This window comes from Pimephales promelas, chromosome 3 (genome assembly GCF_988280905.1).
Source record: "Pimephales promelas chromosome 3, fPimPro1.hap1.1, whole genome shotgun sequence".
Lineage (NCBI taxonomy): Eukaryota > Metazoa > Chordata > Actinopteri > Cypriniformes > Leuciscidae > Pimephales > Pimephales promelas.
Genome location: NC_142771.1, coordinates 864,985 through 882,205, shown reverse-complemented (window position 1 = coordinate 882,205; position 17,221 = coordinate 864,985). Strand labels below are relative to the sequence as shown.

At 39.1% G+C, this 17,221-nt stretch overlaps 2 protein-coding genes across 7 annotated transcripts in view; both read left to right on the top strand.

Annotated features, from left to right (window-relative positions):
• Positions 1-2,669, top strand: part of LOC120468246 (uncharacterized) — a 167,872-nt gene extending 165,203 nt beyond the window's left edge. The window contains exons 5-6 of one of the 2 annotated variants that reach the window (XM_089129139.1): positions 1,286-2,014; positions 2,217-2,669. In XM_089129139.1, coding sequence (XP_088985265.1) covers positions 1,286-2,014; positions 2,217-2,314 — 827 coding nt within the window. In that variant the 3' untranslated portion in view covers positions 2,315-2,669. Of the gene's footprint in view, positions 1-748 lie in introns of both variants that reach the window. The other variant, XM_089129138.1, reaches the window with a different exon arrangement.
• LOC120468239 (uncharacterized) overlaps positions 1-17,221 on the top strand; it is a 163,549-nt gene that overhangs the window by 142,896 nt on the left and 3,432 nt on the right. The window contains exons 1-4 of one of the 5 annotated variants that reach the window (XM_039656936.2): positions 5,272-5,486; positions 6,762-6,846; positions 6,942-7,218; positions 15,394-17,140. In XM_039656936.2, coding sequence (XP_039512870.2) covers positions 7,161-7,218; positions 15,394-17,140 — 1,805 coding nt within the window. In that variant the 5' untranslated portion in view covers positions 5,272-5,486; positions 6,762-6,846; positions 6,942-7,160. Of the gene's footprint in view, positions 1-5,271; positions 5,487-6,761; positions 6,847-6,941; positions 7,219-15,393; positions 17,145-17,221 lie in introns of those variants that run through there. The other 4 variants (XM_039656937.2, XM_039656934.2, XM_039656942.2 and 1 more) reach the window with 4 other exon arrangements.

Genomic DNA, 17,221 nt, shown 5'->3' with positions numbered 1-17,221 from the left:
CTGAGCTGGGGGGCTATAAGCAAACCCACACCAGCCCGCCGCCTCTCACCATGGGCAACTCCAGAGTGGTGAAGAGTCCATCCTCTCTCAAGGAGTGTGGTTCCAGAGCCCAAGCCATGCGTAGAGGTGATCCCGACTATCTCTAGTCGGAACCTCTCAACCTCACGCACAATCTCGGGCTCCTCCCCTGCCAGTGAGGTGACGTTCCACGTCCCTAAGGCTAGATTCAGTGTCCAAGGATCGGGTTGCCGAGGCCCCTGCCTTCGACTGCCGCCCAATCCTCTCTGCACCGGCCCCTTGCGGCTCCTCCTGCAGGTGGTGAGCCCACGGGAAGACGGTCCCACGTCGCTTCTTCGGGCTGAGCCCGGCCGGACCCCGTGGGGAGAGGCCCGGCCACCAGGCACTCGCATACAAGCCCCAACCCCGGGCCTGGCTCCAGGGTGGGGCCCCGGCTGCGCCATACCGGCGACGTCACGGTCCTTTTATATAATTCTGTCGTAAGGGGTTACTGAATATTCATTGCAAGAAAACGCGTCACGGATATTTCCTGCTACTTAGCCTCTTAACCTTAGCTATAGGTTGCCGCTACATCTTTCATGGAACGTTTAAGGACCGTATTTTATAGCAGTTGTCTACTTTCTACTATTACATTAGGACTCACTTTCATATCCTTTCACTTTATATTTCTCTCTTTGAATTATTTTGATGTACTGAAAATTAAATATACTATTTTTTTTCTTTCATTCAGACCTGATGGAAGAAAGCGAGGCGAGAGAAGAACTGAGTGAAGTGAAGGAGGAGAGAGTAGAACTGAGTGAAGTGAAGGAGGAGAGAGAAGAACTGAGAGAAGTGAAGGAGGAGAGAGAAGAACTGAGTGAAGTGAAGGAGGAGAGAGAAGAACTGAGAGAAGTGAAGGAGGAGAGAGAAGAACTGAGTGAAGTGAAGGAGGAGAGAGAAGAACTGAGAGAAGTGAAGGAGGAGAGAGAAGAACTGAGAGAAGTGAAGGAGGAGAGAGAAGAACTGAGAGAAGTGAAGGAGGAGAGAGAAGAACTGAGTGAAGTGAAGGAGGAGAGAGAAGAACTGAGAGAAGTGAAGGAGGAGAGAGAAGAACTGAGTGAAGTGAAGGAGGAGAGAGAAGAACTGAGTGAAGTGGAGGAGGATCATCATGTCCAACCTGGAGGAAAACCTTTGAGTCGCTCAAAGACTAAAAGTATATTTTTAAAGAAAAGACAAGCCAAGAAATCTTTCACCTGCACTCAGTGTGGAAACAGTTTCACAACCAAAGCTAATCTTGAGATTCACATGAGGATCCACACCGGAGAGAAGCCGTTCAAATGTGATCAGTGCGGGAAGAGTTTCAGTCTATCTTCATCCCTTAATGATCACATGAGGATCCACACCGGAGAGAAGCCGTTCTCATGTGATCAGTGTGGGAAGAGATTCAGTCGATCATCAAACCTTAATGTTCACATGAGGATCCACACCGGAGAGAAGCCGTTCTCATGTGATCAATGCGGACAGACATTTCTCAGTGCATCACACCTGAAGACACACCTGAGAGTTCATACAAAGGAGAAGCCGTATTCATGTTCTGTGTGTGGAAAGAGTTTTTCACAGCTGCCAACTTTACATAGACATGAAAAAACTCACACTGGTGTGAGAGAGTACATGTGCTTTGAGTGTGAGAAGACTTTTACTACAGCGGACAGTTTAAAACACCACGAGAGAATTCACACTGGAGAAAAACCTTACAAGTGTTCACACTGCGACAAGAGATTCAGTCAGTCGTCATCTCTCAAAACACATCAGAGGATCCACACTGGAGAACAACCTTACAAGTGTTCACACTGCAACAAGAGATTCAGTCATTCAGGACATTTGAAAACACATGAGATGATCCACACTGGGGAAAAACCTTACAAGTGTTCACACTGTGACAAGAGATTCAGTCGTTCATCATCTCTGAAAAAACATGAGATGATCCACACTGGAGAACAACCTTACAAGTGTTCACACTGTGACAAGAGATTCAGTCGGTCAGAACATCTGAAAACCCATGAGAGGATCCACACTGGACAGAAGCCGCACATGTGTGATCAGTGATGTAAATTAGCCCTGTGGCTATAATCCGACATGTTTACGTCTGTTTTGTTGTCTCAATTCAGAAGTTCATTAATGTGCACTGTCCCTATCAAATAAATAAATAAAAATAAAAAAGTGTGGGTCGAGTTTCTCTATTAAAACTCACCTGAAGCTACACATGAAGAGCCACACAGTGGAGAAACCACTTAAACACAGTCTGAAATCACGGTAGGTATGTAAGTTTCTTCTGTGTAAGTTAGCCACACATCACCCTATAGCCAAATCTCTCCTCTTCACCTGTAGCCGGTGTGTGGTGAGCACAGGACACTATTATATCTACATTTTACATTTATTAATTTAGCAGACGCTTTATCCAAAGCGACTTACAATTGATATGTCAGAGGTCGCACGCCTCTGGAGCAACTAGGGGTTAAGTGTCTTGCTCAGGGACACATTGGTGTCTCACAGTGGATTCGAACCTGGGTCTCTCACACCAAAGGCATGTGGCACTGCGCCATCACCACCCCTTACAACCCCGTGTTCAACCATCAGGAATGTGTAATTTGTCAGTTCAGATCAATGCGGGGGAAAAAATCACTCTCTGACAGTAGGTGGCGCTCATATAAAAACACTATACAGTGCACTAGACCAAGTGTAAATTGTCACATTTTGCGACCTAAAACATGCATTTCAGCTCAAACCAAAAGATATTTGGCAAATTGTTATCAGCTCAATTCCAGATGTTCTGATCTAAAGATACTACAAGTTTTGAAGACAGGCACCATTGTGCAGTCAGTGTATCAAAATGAGCCTGAGAGTGAAATCTTGAATAGACTAAAACAACACCTTTATGATCCGCGGGTTTGTAGTCCTGTTGGATGGGAATTGTTATTCAATCGGAAACAGAGTACTGAAGAATCGTTTGAGACCCATGCAGAAAATATGTTTGAACTTTTTGAGGAGTATTCTGGAATTGAAGGTGTTATCCACAAGAGTGTAATTCTCCCTGAATTCCTGCTTACAACTGCAGGACCACATGTGCACTGCCCTACAAAGGCAAAAGACCTTAACCTGCTAGAGTGTGGAACTGAGAAAAACGACTTTTAAAGTTTTTTTTAGTTGTTCCTTTATAGGTAGGACACTGGAAATCTGGCAATTAGATGTTTTAGTAATGAGAAGTATCTACATAAAAAAATATTGATTCCTGTCACAAAACAGGCCATACAGAGGAAAAGTGCTGGTCAAACAGGACCAAATTTGCATCACAATTGTCATCAGCAACCTTTGGCACCTTAGGTTGGAGCATGGTCACACAAACAAACCGCTAAATACAGTCACACATGAAGTGTTAAATCAAATTCACTGGAACCGCACATAAACTGAATTGTTTCCTTATTGGAACGATTTTCTTTAAGGCAATTTATTTATGTTTCATGTAACAGTACTAGAGATTCTAAAACTTCTTTTTGACACAATTTTTGCCCTTTTAAAGACACGGGAACCCCATATCTCAAATCATGTACTATGTCTTTAAACGATCGCAGCCACCACACTTGGCTGGAGTTACGTCCTGCTTCTTATGTGGGGGTCTGTATCTCGGGCCCCGGGGGCCCATGAGGCTGGGGGCGGTCTCTTTCGAAAGGTATCGGCCCGTTCTCCACTCGATAAAAATTTGGCATCGATACGTTGAGTTTTTGCCGAGATATTTGCGATTTTCTCCCGAGCTCGTGACTTCCTCAGCGGGCACCATTTCAGGACGCGGCCGACGGTTTTCGGCTAACATCTCCGCGATTACTCCACCAAAAATGACGAAACGCATATGGTTTTGTTCAGTTCGGCGAGTCGGTTCGAAGGAGCCCGGTCTCCGACGGATACGTTGAGTTTTCGCCGAGATATATGCATTTTTTGCTTCCGGAGGGGCTTTGGGGGCCTGTATCTCGGGCTGCCAGGGGCCCACGAGGCTGTGGGTGGTCTCTTTCGAAAGGTATCGGCCCGTTCTCCACTCTATAAAAATTTGGTGTCGAAACGTTGATTTTTTGCCGAGATATTTGCGATTTTCGCTTCCGGAGGGGCTTTGGGGGCCTGTATCTCGGGCCCACGAGGCTGGGGGTGGTCTCTTTCGGAAGGTCCGTTCTCCACTCAAAAAAAAAAAATTGGCACTGAAACGTTGATTTTTCGCAGAGATATTTACAATTATCTCCCGAGCTCGTGGCGCCATTTCAGAGCGCGGCCGACGGTTTTCGGCTAATATTTCCGCGAATGCTCCACCAAAAATGACGAAACACATATGGTTTTGTTCAGTTCGGCGAGACGGTTCGAAGGAGCCCGGTCTCCGATGGTACTGTATCATCATCTGTTGAGTGTACTTGTATGCAAAATATACCTAAGCACACATATACACATAAAATACTCTATGAAATTATTATGAAAATGAATAAAGAAAAATAATACAAAAAAATAACATAATTTTTTCAAATGAGAACGGCTTCTCTCCGGTGTGGATCCTCTCTGTCTTTTAAGATTTGTTACACATTACACAAACGAGCGACCATATGAATCACAGTCTGTTGGCCCGTTTTTATTTTATTTTATTTTTATTGACAAATAATTCAAATTACAGACTTCAGCATACACCAAGAATGCTTCACATGACAAATATCACATGTCCTGAAATAAGTTTCCAAAACAAAAAGAAACAACTAGAGAGAAAGAAAAAAAAACTAAATATTTCTTCCTTTTTCCTTTTGAAAAGTTCAATGTTCATGGAATTTGGTAAACATATGGGGGCATTAATTACAATTTAAAGAATTCCTCCACAAAGTTTAACAACGTTTCATTCTTTTTATTTTTAATTAATTTTAATGACTTCCTCAATGATTCAATCTCTATTAAGAATAGGCTACGATGCATTTTGCTAATTTTTGCTTATGGATATAATATTTACCATGCAAAATGTATGGAATTCACCACATATTCATACAATCATTTAGAGATAATTTATAATTCACTTTTCTTGGAGCAAGAAGAAAATAACTTCAGACTAAAATCTGACCAAACTTTTTTTAGATAAATCACATTTATAAAACAGATGAGCCAAATCTTCCTCATTTTTATTAAAAGAACATTTTTTGTCAATGTCCATGAATTTGGATAACAAAGCTTTACACGGGTAGATTTTATGAAGTGTTTTAAAGTGTCTGTTGGCGCGTTTTCGAACATTTACGGTTGCTGCTGATGACGTCACCGCTCACTCGCGCCGTCTCTTCCGTCATTGAGTTTCAGTGCGCATGCGCTTGCTGCGAATAACGCCGCGCTGCTGAGGCGGGATGTATTTCAGTGAACGAGAACGATTAACTGAACTAGTTTCAGCGTCGAGTCTTATGAGGCGAGGAGAGCAGTTCACGGTATTTCTTTTATTCACACACACTTTATACAGTTTGATTAAGCGACAGACCCATTTCTGTGTTGTTTTCATCGATCACAGCGACACTTTTCTGTCCGTCTTTTCTGGCGTCTTCGTCCTGAAATACACATTTAGTGCAGCAGCAGCGAGTCTGAGGAGAATATGTGGAGTTCATTCATACCTGAGCGATTTTGTGCTTTTTTGTTCGTTTGTGTGCTTTTGTGTTCGTTTGTGTGATTGTTTCGATGTTTGAAGTGAGAACTTTTTTACTGAATGTCAAGTCAAAAGTCAAAGTTTGTGATCTGTGAGTGGAATTGATAGAAATCTATTGAATGAGGACACATACATAACTCGTTTTTTTTGTGTATAACGTTGATTCTTTACTGGAGAACTGGATTAGTCACATGTAGGCTAGTTTTTGGACCAACATTACCATTGTACAGTACATTTTCTACAGAATCGATCTCAATTGTCATTATTAAAATATACTGGAAAAGATACTGCTAAATACTTTACATTGATTTAGCCATATTAAATCAACATTTATTGATCGAACATCTGTTAATTCACTTTGATATAGAACATTATAATGTTATATGTATTGTAATCTTTCTAAGTGAAGAGAAGGATGTGTAAAGGGAAGGAAGTGGGGGGGTATGGCAGTTGATTCTGTTCCCTACCGGAATTCCTGTTCCCTTTACACAATCATACAATGCGTAGTTGCCGAGTTACCATACATTTTTTATTTTACTTTTTTAAACTTTAAAAAAAAAAGTTTAATTGAACAATAAGAATAGAACAAAAACAGAATACAATGGCATTGATAGATACAGGTAAATGAGTATTAAGCAAGGCACATATCAATTAAGGTAAATAATAATTACAAAAAATAAATGCATTAAAAAAATTACAAAGGGGTCTCAAAGGGGTCACAAAGGGGGCAAGAATTAAAATTCAGAAGACACTAATGTTGTGTGGTCATCTCCCCAATTTAGAACACCATTTATCAACATGGTTAATTTATTCATTTAATTTGTCCCCTCTGAAATTGAATTAATTATGTTTAGAGTGTTATGTTGCATAGTCTATATCTTCCATGTGACAAATAATAATTAAGATAGTAACAGCAATATATGTTTTTTTATACCATGGGATCCCTTTAAATTCTTAAATTAGATCAATATACAGTATAAATGGTTCAGTGAATCTTTGACTCAAAATAATTTGTTCAAAACACTGAATCGTTCAGATGAAGTCACGATTATGTGTTTGTCAGATATGCGTTACGGTTCTTCTATGATCTTTGTTTGGAACTATTTTGGAGCTGCTGAAATGGAACAAAAACAGTCAGTGTCTAAAATGTAAGTGACTTAGGCCAATATTCATTACTTGTTACGTTCCACTTGTGTTTTTGTATTTTTCTTCATTCATTTATATAATTTTTTTATTTTGGCAGATCAGCTCCTCCCATACTGGAAGACATCAGTGAAGCTCCTCCCATTGCATCCATATCATCAGGGAAGCTCCTCCCACTGCAATCACATCATCAGTGAAGCTCCTCCCACTGCAATTCTCCAATAAATGCTGTAAATTCCCATCAGCTTCAAGTGAAGACGAGCATCAGGAAGAGCTGAAATCTGCCAAGACTGAGTTTATTAAAGAGGACCGTGAGAACATGAGTGATCCAGAACCCTGCAGAATGAAACACACTGAAGATCCTGAAGAACAAAGAGGTTGGTGTTTACTCTTCATTCATTCATGATGCTGGAGAACATTCATGTTAGAAACATTCAAGCACTTCATCACTTTTAGATAAACAGTTCAACTATGAAATAGTACAGAATGTTCTGGGTTTCTTCAACAAATGGTCAGTAAAGGGAGATTTGAGACATTTTTATATTGATCGTCAACCTCAGACTATTTTAACTGTTTTATTTTACATTTATTTTATATCTGGTTCCCAATTTGCAACAACGTTACAAGAATTTTAGTAATTTTCAACAGTTTACAAATTTTTTTTTTTTTGGGAATAATCAGTAAACACTAAGTTACTGCTAAAGTTGTATTTGTCAAATATAATATAAGTCATTAATAGTTATAGTCAGAGATTCTTCTTACAGTAACTTTGGTAACAGGGTTGATGAATATAGTCAATGCTACAGTTTGTGTAAAAACTGAGACAATGGATTGAGATTGGTCTTCCCAATCATTTGTCCTCTTGTCTTCCTATCAAGTATCAGAAAGAGCCCAGATGATAATAATTAATCAGATAATATGTTTTAGCAAAGCGAGCATGCCTAATGCAGGGCTCAACATAAAAAAAATCCCCACTGGCCCACTGGAATATGTTTTAGCAATAAATAATTCTAGTTCAGTGCTAAGAATTTAATTGTTGTTTTTATTTATATTGTTGTCCATTCATCAAACTTCCATGCCTCTTATATAATAATTATATATTACTATGTACCAATTTACCAATGTCTCCCTCACACACTCGGCCTCTCTCGTGCGCGTGCAGACACACTCGGCCTCTCTGAAAAGTTCACACACCTTTGTACTGCCTGTTTGGTTTAACTGTTTACACGTCAAAAGCGTACGTTTTGTTCTAGTCAAAACACATGTTTTCAACGGCCATTTTAGTTATTATAAACGTGCGTCGAAAACGCGTGCATTCGGTGGCCCCAAAGCGCACCTTCCAAAGCCACGCCCCCAAAACACATGACTCCGACAGCTGAGCTGAAGACGCATTATTTACTTGAGACGAGCGGAGAGGAGAGGAAGGAGTGCATGTAGTGACATCATGTCAGAAACGCATGTAAATAAAAAAATCTAACTATCATTATGAAGATAAACAAATAAGTTGTATTTTATTACTCACTATCAAGCTAGCATATTGATATTGGTAAAGTTTACAATATATATTGATTCGCTAACGAGCTAGATATCTATAAGGCAAAGCTAAAAACAGGTTGCATTAAACACGTTTTTCCATTGCCATAATTAAAACTGTGATGAAGATGAATTTCATGTAAGATTCATAACATATATATGGTGTTCTGCATGTAAAAGTTTGCTTGATGAAAGCATTGTTGATTCTGATGAGGACTACACTCCCGAGACAAGTAAGTTGCCCATAGACAGTATAAGAAAGCAAGTACCGCATCGTCAGCTCGAGGACAGATCCGTGGTCGAGGGCGAAGCAGAGGAGGTACATTTTTAGACAAGAGGACCTGCGTCTAGTTTTGCATCTTCAAGCTTTTTTTTTTTCTTTTTTTTTTTTTTTTTCTTCAGAGTACTTAGATTTTAATTATGCATTGATATATATATATATTGTTGTGTTTCTATACCGCTGTAATCCTTATCCACCTTCCCCCTATCATTTACATGTGCTAAAAATTACATCCCATCGTGTTCTTACCTGATGGTCCTTGACGTGAAGAGGCGGAATAAGACCCTCGGCGGTGTCCGTCCCAGCTCAGTCCTGGGCTCGTGTCATAAGGCTCTTTGCTTAGCAGGGCTCCAAACTAACTTTTTTCACCTCCGTCCTGGAACCGTCCTAAAGTGATAGTCAACCGTCCCAAAATAAAACTTTTGTTTTAGTACCTGCTGTTATCATCCATAGCTGTTAATTAACTAAAAAGATTCAGATGACTAAAATATAATGGGTTTAGTTCAACTTTAATGCATTAATTTAGAATTTCTCTAAAATTTCCAAACCTACATACTTCCAGAGAAAAAAAATCTATTAAGCAGTTAATATGAATGATTTTATACAGATTCAGATTTAACTACTGTGACTTAAAAAAATACCTTATTTTTTCCAAACAAAATTATTATTTATCTTGCCTGAGTGTTTGCACTCATTGTATTTTTACAATGGGGAAATGTTGTTAAGAATTTACACAACACAAAGCTTGATTTAAATTGTTCAATTAAATTGAAAAAAGTTGCACAAATAAATACAATAAAAATACAAATAAAGAAAAATAAAGAGAAAAGTTTTTGAAGGTCTAACACTATATTCATAGACAGAAACGGAATAAAGTAATCAATTGGAAAATAACAGTGTATAGTATTTTAGTCCAGAATACATTAAATAGGCCTACATAGACTATCAATCCTGATTCCTTTAACTTTAATTCCTTAAACTTGTTGTTTTCACGACAAAATTAATGACCGACACATATGGTTGCTGTCTCTTTAAGAGTTATGGCACGGATTCTGTGTTCATTATGCTGGCATGCGTTTTATGCTTATTAAAGACAAAACCGACTATGTTTAGACTATTATACTCACGAAGACCGAAATTGACATAGTTTTGCATGTTAAATGCAATATAATCCGTGAAAAATAACTTTTGTTACTGGCCAGCTGTTCTTGAGGCGGATTTTCTATGTGCGCAGCGCAGTCATCCCAGAGAGCGCGCGAGCACTGATCAGTTTAAAATCGCCTGAATGTTTAAACTGGTAAGACGTGCAAATGGTAAACTTCATTCACGATGCACTGCTAGCCCGATTGTTCACGTGAATATCCCGTCATGTCCCACTCCTGAACGCGAGTGTGTATTCTCGCAGCAGCGACTGATGCTTGCCTTCCACAACATTTTGAGAGAAGAGAAGACACGGCACCGCTGAACACTGACGCTGTTTGTGTGAAATTGCGTCTGGCATTTTATAATCTATGTGGATTACGATTGCGGGAATATCCCGCATTATAATTAGGAGACCTGCGGGAATGATTAGAATTATGCGTAATACCCGCGACGAAATTCGAGCCCTGTGAACACACATACAAAATGTCTTTCGTCCTGTAGGCGTCCTGGAGAATATTTCTGTTCGTCCTAAACACATTTTCTATCCTTTAGTCTCGAGCCCTGTTGCTCAATTCATATAAAGATATTTGTTAGGAAAAAATCACTCTGAGTCAGAGTTCAAAAAGGTTTTCGAATCACCAAACATATGGTTTCGTTTTACTCAAAAATCTTCAGAATATTACAAAGACAGTAAATCCAAAAACAGAAAAATTAAAAGAAAAGCGTACATAGTCTTCACCTCGAAAAGTTGCGGCCCCGAAGAAGAAGAAACATAATCTTTTATGTGACTTAAATTGGGGCTGTCTCTAAGCATTAGGGGAGGCAGTCCTATTTCAGCAATAATTCCTAATAAGGTATATAGAAGCTGGAAACATTTGCACTGGCTGTTGAGCAAAAAGAAAAGAAGCCGATAATCTTCTAAGGCTCTACACACATTGGCTAGATGCTATACCTGCAGGTGTGATACCTGCCTCTGGCCTCACAACGGCCTCCTAAAAAGCGTTAAGCGTTAAAAAGCGTTACCTTTTCTAGGCTGAAAGGTCACAGTTGTGACACCTGCGTACCTTATGCAATAACTGCGGTTAAAGGAAAGTAAAATGCAAACTAAAAATAACACTCTAGACGGCAGGGCAAAGCGGCATCTCTACAGAGATGCGACCTTCTCCTGCACGTCTAACATTTCACATCTGGGACACTTAAGTTGACTCATTAACACAAACTTCTTTACAACATGCATCAGTCGTTTATTCAGTTGTTCCATTTTCCGAACGGTTGTTATCGTTTTCCTGCTCTGGTAGATCAGGTCGTGTTGCAAGGTCAACGATCGACGACTTCTTCCTTTTTTCCCTCTTCTTAGCTTTGTGCAGGACTTTGGCGTGTTTCTTCTGGAGCTGGGCAACTAAAAGATCGTCCATAAACATTTCATATTTATCAGTCCTTTGTGTTATATATATATAAATTCTCAAGGGAAGGCAATTTAGGACATTTGTTGGAGAATTTCACATCTTCAATTACAGGTTCTACTTCAATATATAGAAAGTTTAAACAAATTTGGAAAACTTTTTATAAAATTCTGACCTACACTACCTTTAATGCTTGAGTCCTCTGGAAGCTTTTATTTTGAAGTTGTGATCTTTTGGAAGTGGTGGATAGTAGGGCTGAACGATTAATTGCATTTGCGATAAAATCGCGATATGGTGAAACGCGATTTTGTAACCGCAAGAGCTGCGATTACACTGGTCACGTGACACGCGGGAGCAGTCTGCAAGATCAAGCATCAACTTGCCACTCTACGCGGTCTGGCGTTCAGAAAAGAACAGTTTATTTTTAATGTATGTGATATTGTGTTATTTATTCTCTCCCCAACAATCCTGGATCGATTCAGAGAATTTCAGAATCGAGTCTTAGCTTATAGTTTTTAAACACAGATGCGTGATGATCTTCAGAAACGAACCGTGTTCTGCTTGCTTCTATTCTCTCTCTCACACACACACACACACGACATCGCTCGAAGCTTCCGAAACATAGTAAAGTTATTTCATAAAGTTCGGGGTTGAACCGCAATACAAGGACATTCGCGGGCTTCATTGCGCAGGTTTTGCCGCTTTGCTTGATGTTGTACTCTTGCAGTGTGCGTACTCTCCCGCGGGAATTTTCCTTACAAATCCTTCCCAGAGGCATTATTTATGTCTTTTGGAATGCAGTTGGCTTAACGTTATATATTAAAACTATGAAAATCACTGAGAAGGCTGCTTTCATTTTAAAATACTAACGCATGTGGCATGTCAAAATGCTTTTATGACGCAAAATTAATGTAAACACGGTCAGTTCTTAAACCAACAGGACAAACCACATTTTTTCAAGAGATATGTGCATTAGTGTGAATGCAGCTTGTCTAAACTGAGGGGGAAAATCACTCCAGCTCTTAACTGATAAACATTCAGACAGCCTACTTTTAAATACCGAGACCACTATTTCTTTATTGCTTGTAATGCTTTTTTTGTTTCTCTTTAGTACTAGCTTTTATATTTTGAAGATATATTATTTTATAAAGCCTATTTAAAATTCTTAACATTGGTTTAATTAAATGTTTTTTTATAATTATTTTTTAAAGTGTGTTTTTACACATGTAATTAATTACATATTTTAAGTGTTATTAAGATTAATTAATAAAAAAAGTAGATCGGATCATGAGCTGTTTTTTTTCATCACCATTTTTTTTTTTTTTTCCATAATCGTTCAGCCCTAGTGTATGGAAGTTTGTTTCCGCCACTGAATAAAAAAATAAAATAAATAATTGTGACTTTTTATCTCACAATTCTGACTTTTTTTCTCACAATTGCGAGTTTACATCTCGCAATTCTGACTTTATAACATAATTGCGAGTTTATATGTCGATATTGTGACATCTTTTCTCAGAATTGTGAGATATACTGTAAACTCGCAATTGCGACTTATCAGGCCAATTCTAGGAAAAAAAGACCCCCTTTTTTCCCCCTCAGAATAGTTTAAATCTCACAATTCTGACTATATCACGCATTTCTGACTTTATAACACGCAATTGCGACTTTATATAAAGCAATTGCGACTTTATATCTCGCAATTGCGACTTTATATAAAGCAATTGCGACTTTATATCTCGCAATTGCGACTTTATATCACGCAATTCTGACTTTATATCTTGCAATTCTGACTTTGTAACTCGCAATTCTGACTTTATATCTCGCACTTGCGACTTTATATCTCGCAATTCTGACTTTCCATCTCACAATTCTGAGCAATAATGTCAGAATTGCGAGAAGTAAACTCACAATTGTGAGAAAAAAAGTCAGAATTGTGAGATAAAAAGTCGCAATTACCTTTTATATTTTTCTTTCTATGGCGGAAACAAGCTTCCATACTAGTGGATATTGTTGTATTCTGTGAATGTTCAGAAGTTTTCATCTAGGTGGCCAATGCGGTGCAGTCTAAACTAGGGGTGTCCATGGTTAACCGATTAACCATTTAAAATTGCATAACTGAGTGAAACCTTTTTGCTCGGTTAGGTGGCGGCATGTCTCAGGTTCAACATCTGTCATCAGGGCTCCCAGTCGAGCTGCTGTCACTTTCTCCTAGCAGATAATGGCGTTGTTTATACTCAATCTTCTTGAGGTCTTTAAATGGGTAAAGTGACTCTTTCTCTATCTTGCTGTTATATTTTATGGGTGTGTTTTGTCCATGGTTAACAGATTAACCATTTAAAATTGCATAACTGAGTGAAACCTTTTTGCTCGGTTAAGTGGCGTCAATACAAATTTGCACAAAACTTTTGCGTTTTCTTTTTTCGAATGTCGATAAAAAAATATTGTGAAATGATGGCGTTTCCATTAACGATGTTATGCAAATAAAACATCTTTTTTTTTACTTTCACAATAAGTCATTCCAAAAATAATGGCAACGGATGTTGGTAGGCTATATCACAGCCACCGCACTAGACATTATTATTATTTATGGAAGGAGACGTGGTGTGTTATCAAGATCCTCGCTGTCATTCAAACCAGCATGCTCAGGAGTCCAGTTTCAGGAGGATTAACTAAATCATTTACAAGGTTCCTACAGATGCCCAAGCCTAAATTTCTCAATAGACAGTATGTGTGACTACACTACAAATCTGAGACCGGATCCAGTTGATTCAAATAAATTATATCCACAGATTCAGTCTTTCGAACTTCAGTTACTCAAACTATTCTATTTACTTCTTGTTGCAGTTGGTGAGTTCTCTTCTTGTCGGTCTCTCCTGGCTGGCTCGCCAAATTGTTAGATTTTGGTGTATTTTGCCGAGCAGTGGTTTGAGTGGCTCGTCAATGTATTAGATTTCTCCAATACATAAAGTATGTGAGCTTGACCAGAGTTCTTTTGGGGAGAAGAATTTATTGAAGGTTTGTAGTGTACCAGTCCTTCAGCAGTGATGTCCGCATGTTCCCCTCCAACAATAATAACCCAAAGTTCTGTCTGTGAGACAGAACTTTATACATGAAGACATAGCCTATGGGCTACAAACAATAGAAACCTGTTAGGACCTCCCACAGGAGATCGATCTAACTTGTTAATCCACTCTGAGCAATGATGATTCTTTGTCATTCACACTAATCAGTTTCTGTGGGCCATACATCTGAATGGGCCATTTGACACACACCTTTGGAGACGCAGAACGAGTGGATTACATCTGATGCATAGTAAATGCATCTGACCAAAGTTAACTGAAAATACACATAATCTTTCACTAGGCTAACGTAAGGTTACAGTAAATCCATGATAAATTGATTCAGTATCAATTCAGATTCTGACTGGATCGTTGCGCAGTGTTTCTCTTGTTAGACAGCGCTGTTTCATCTGTCTTTAAACTGGTTTAAATTGGACATTTGTGTTCTTTGCTGAATTCAGGCGCTTCTCACTGGATGGAGTCGTGAGCGAGGCCGATCAGAGTAAACGCACATCTGCTCTTGTGAGAGACATGATCAGAAAAATCTAAGTTGCGCCATATGGTCTCATTGACAAATGCGAAACAATTAGTTTGTGCGTTCATGACCTCAAGGCTAGATTATTGTAATGCTCTACTGGGTGGTTGCCCTGCTGGCTTAATAAACAAACTACAGCTGGTCCAAAACGCAGCCGCTCGAGTTCTTACCAGAACCAGGAAGTATGACCATATTAGCCCGGTTCTGTCAACCCTGCATTGGCTGCCGATTAAGCTGTATGCTCCGTCAAGGGCCTCAAAGTTGGTGTCAAAAGATGGCAGTATTGTTTATGTTAATTAGTGTTAATATCATGTTAGATAATTGTGTCATTAATCAAATATATTTAGTAGTTCTTGCTAAAGAAACATGTGCCTATAATGTTTTAAAAAATAATAATTGGAAGATGCATTTTCCTTATTTATGGAAAGTTTCAATGAAACGTAATCGATTTATAAAAAGCCATGAAATTATCAAAATATTTTATAGCAGTTGTCTACTTTCTACATTACATCAGGCCTCACTTGCATGTCCTTTCACTTTATATTTCTTTCTTTGAATTATTTTGATGTACTAAAAATCAAAAGTACTATTTTTTTCAGACCTGATGGAGGAGAGTGAAGAACTGAGTGAAGTGGAGGAGGAACATCATGTCCAACCTGGAGAGAAACCCTTGAGTCGCTCAAAGACTAAACAAACATTTTTAAAGAAAAGACGAGCCAAGAAATCTTTCACCTGCACTCAGTGTAGGAAGAGTCTCACAACCAAACAAAGTCTTGAGATTCACATGAGGATCCACACCGGAGAGAAGCCGTTCTCATGTGATCAATGCGGGAAGAGTTTCAGTCAATTAGCAAACCTTAATCTTCACATGAGGATCCACACCGGAGAGAAGCCGTTCTCATGTGATCAATGTGGGAAGAGTTTCAGTCAATCGTCACACCTTAATGTTCACATGAAGATCCACACTGGAGTGAAGTCGTTCTCATGTGATCAATGCGGAAAAACATTTCTTAGGTCATCAGACCTGAAGACACACCTGATGGTTCATACGAAGGAGAAGCCGCATTCATGTTCTGTGTGTGGAAAGAGTTTTTCACTACTGCAACATTTACATAGACATAAGAAAACTCACACTGGTGTGAGAGACTACATGTGCTTTAAGTGTGAGAAGACTTTTACTACAGCGGGCAATTTAAAACTGCACCAGAGGATTCACACTGGAGAAAAACCTTACAAGTGTTCACACTGTGATGAGAGATTCAGTCACTCATCATCTGTGAAAACACATGAGAGGATCCACAATGGAGAAAAACCTTACATGTGTTTACACTGCGACAAGAGATTCAGTCAATCATCAAATCTGAAAACACATGAGAGGATCCACACTGGAGAGAAGCCGCACACTTGTGATCAGTGCGGGAAGAGATTCATTGACTCATCATCCCTTAAAAATCACATGATAATGCACACCGGAGAGAAGACGTTCTCATGTGATCAATGTGGCAAAACATTTCTTAGGGCATCAAACCTGAAGGTACACCTGACAGTTCATACGAAGGAGAAGCTGTATTCATGTTCTGTCTGTGGAAAGAGTTTTTCACTGCTGCAAACTTTACACGGACATCAGAAAATTCACACTGGTGTGAGAGAGTACATGTGCTTTGAGTGTGAGAAGACCTTTACTAGAGCGGACAGTTTAAAACAGCACCAGAGAATTCACACTGGAGAAAAACCTTACATGTGTTTACACTGCGACAAGAGATTCAGTCAATCATCATCTCTGAAAACACATGAGAGGATCCACACTAAAGAGAAAGCTTACATGTGTTTCCACTGCGACAAGAGATTCAGTAGTTCTTCATCTCTGAAAAAACATGAGATGATCCACACTGGGGAAAAACCTTTCAAGTGTTCACACTGTGACAAGAGATTCAGTCACTCATCATATCTGAAAATACATGAGAGGATCCACACTGGAGAAAAACCTTACAAGTGTTCACACTGTAAAAAGAGATTCAGTCAATTAACACATCTAAAAACACATGAGAGGATCCACACTGGAAAAAAACCTTACAAGTGTTCACACTGCGACAAGAGATTCAGTGACTCAGGAACTCTGAAAACACATGAGATGATCCACACTGGAGAAAAACCTTACAAGTGTTCCCACTGTAAAAAGAGATTCAGTCAATTAGCAAATCTGAAAAGACATGAGAGGATTCACACTGGAGAGAAACTACACACGTGTGATCAGTGCGGTTCGAGTTTCTCTATTAAAAGTCACCTAAAGCTACACATGAAGATCCATACAATGGAGAAACCACGTCACCACAGTCTGAGATCACGGTAAGTAGTTTACATTCATGTGCTGAGCAACAAAGTCTCTTCTGTGTAAGTTAGATCACACATCACCCTATAGCCAAATCT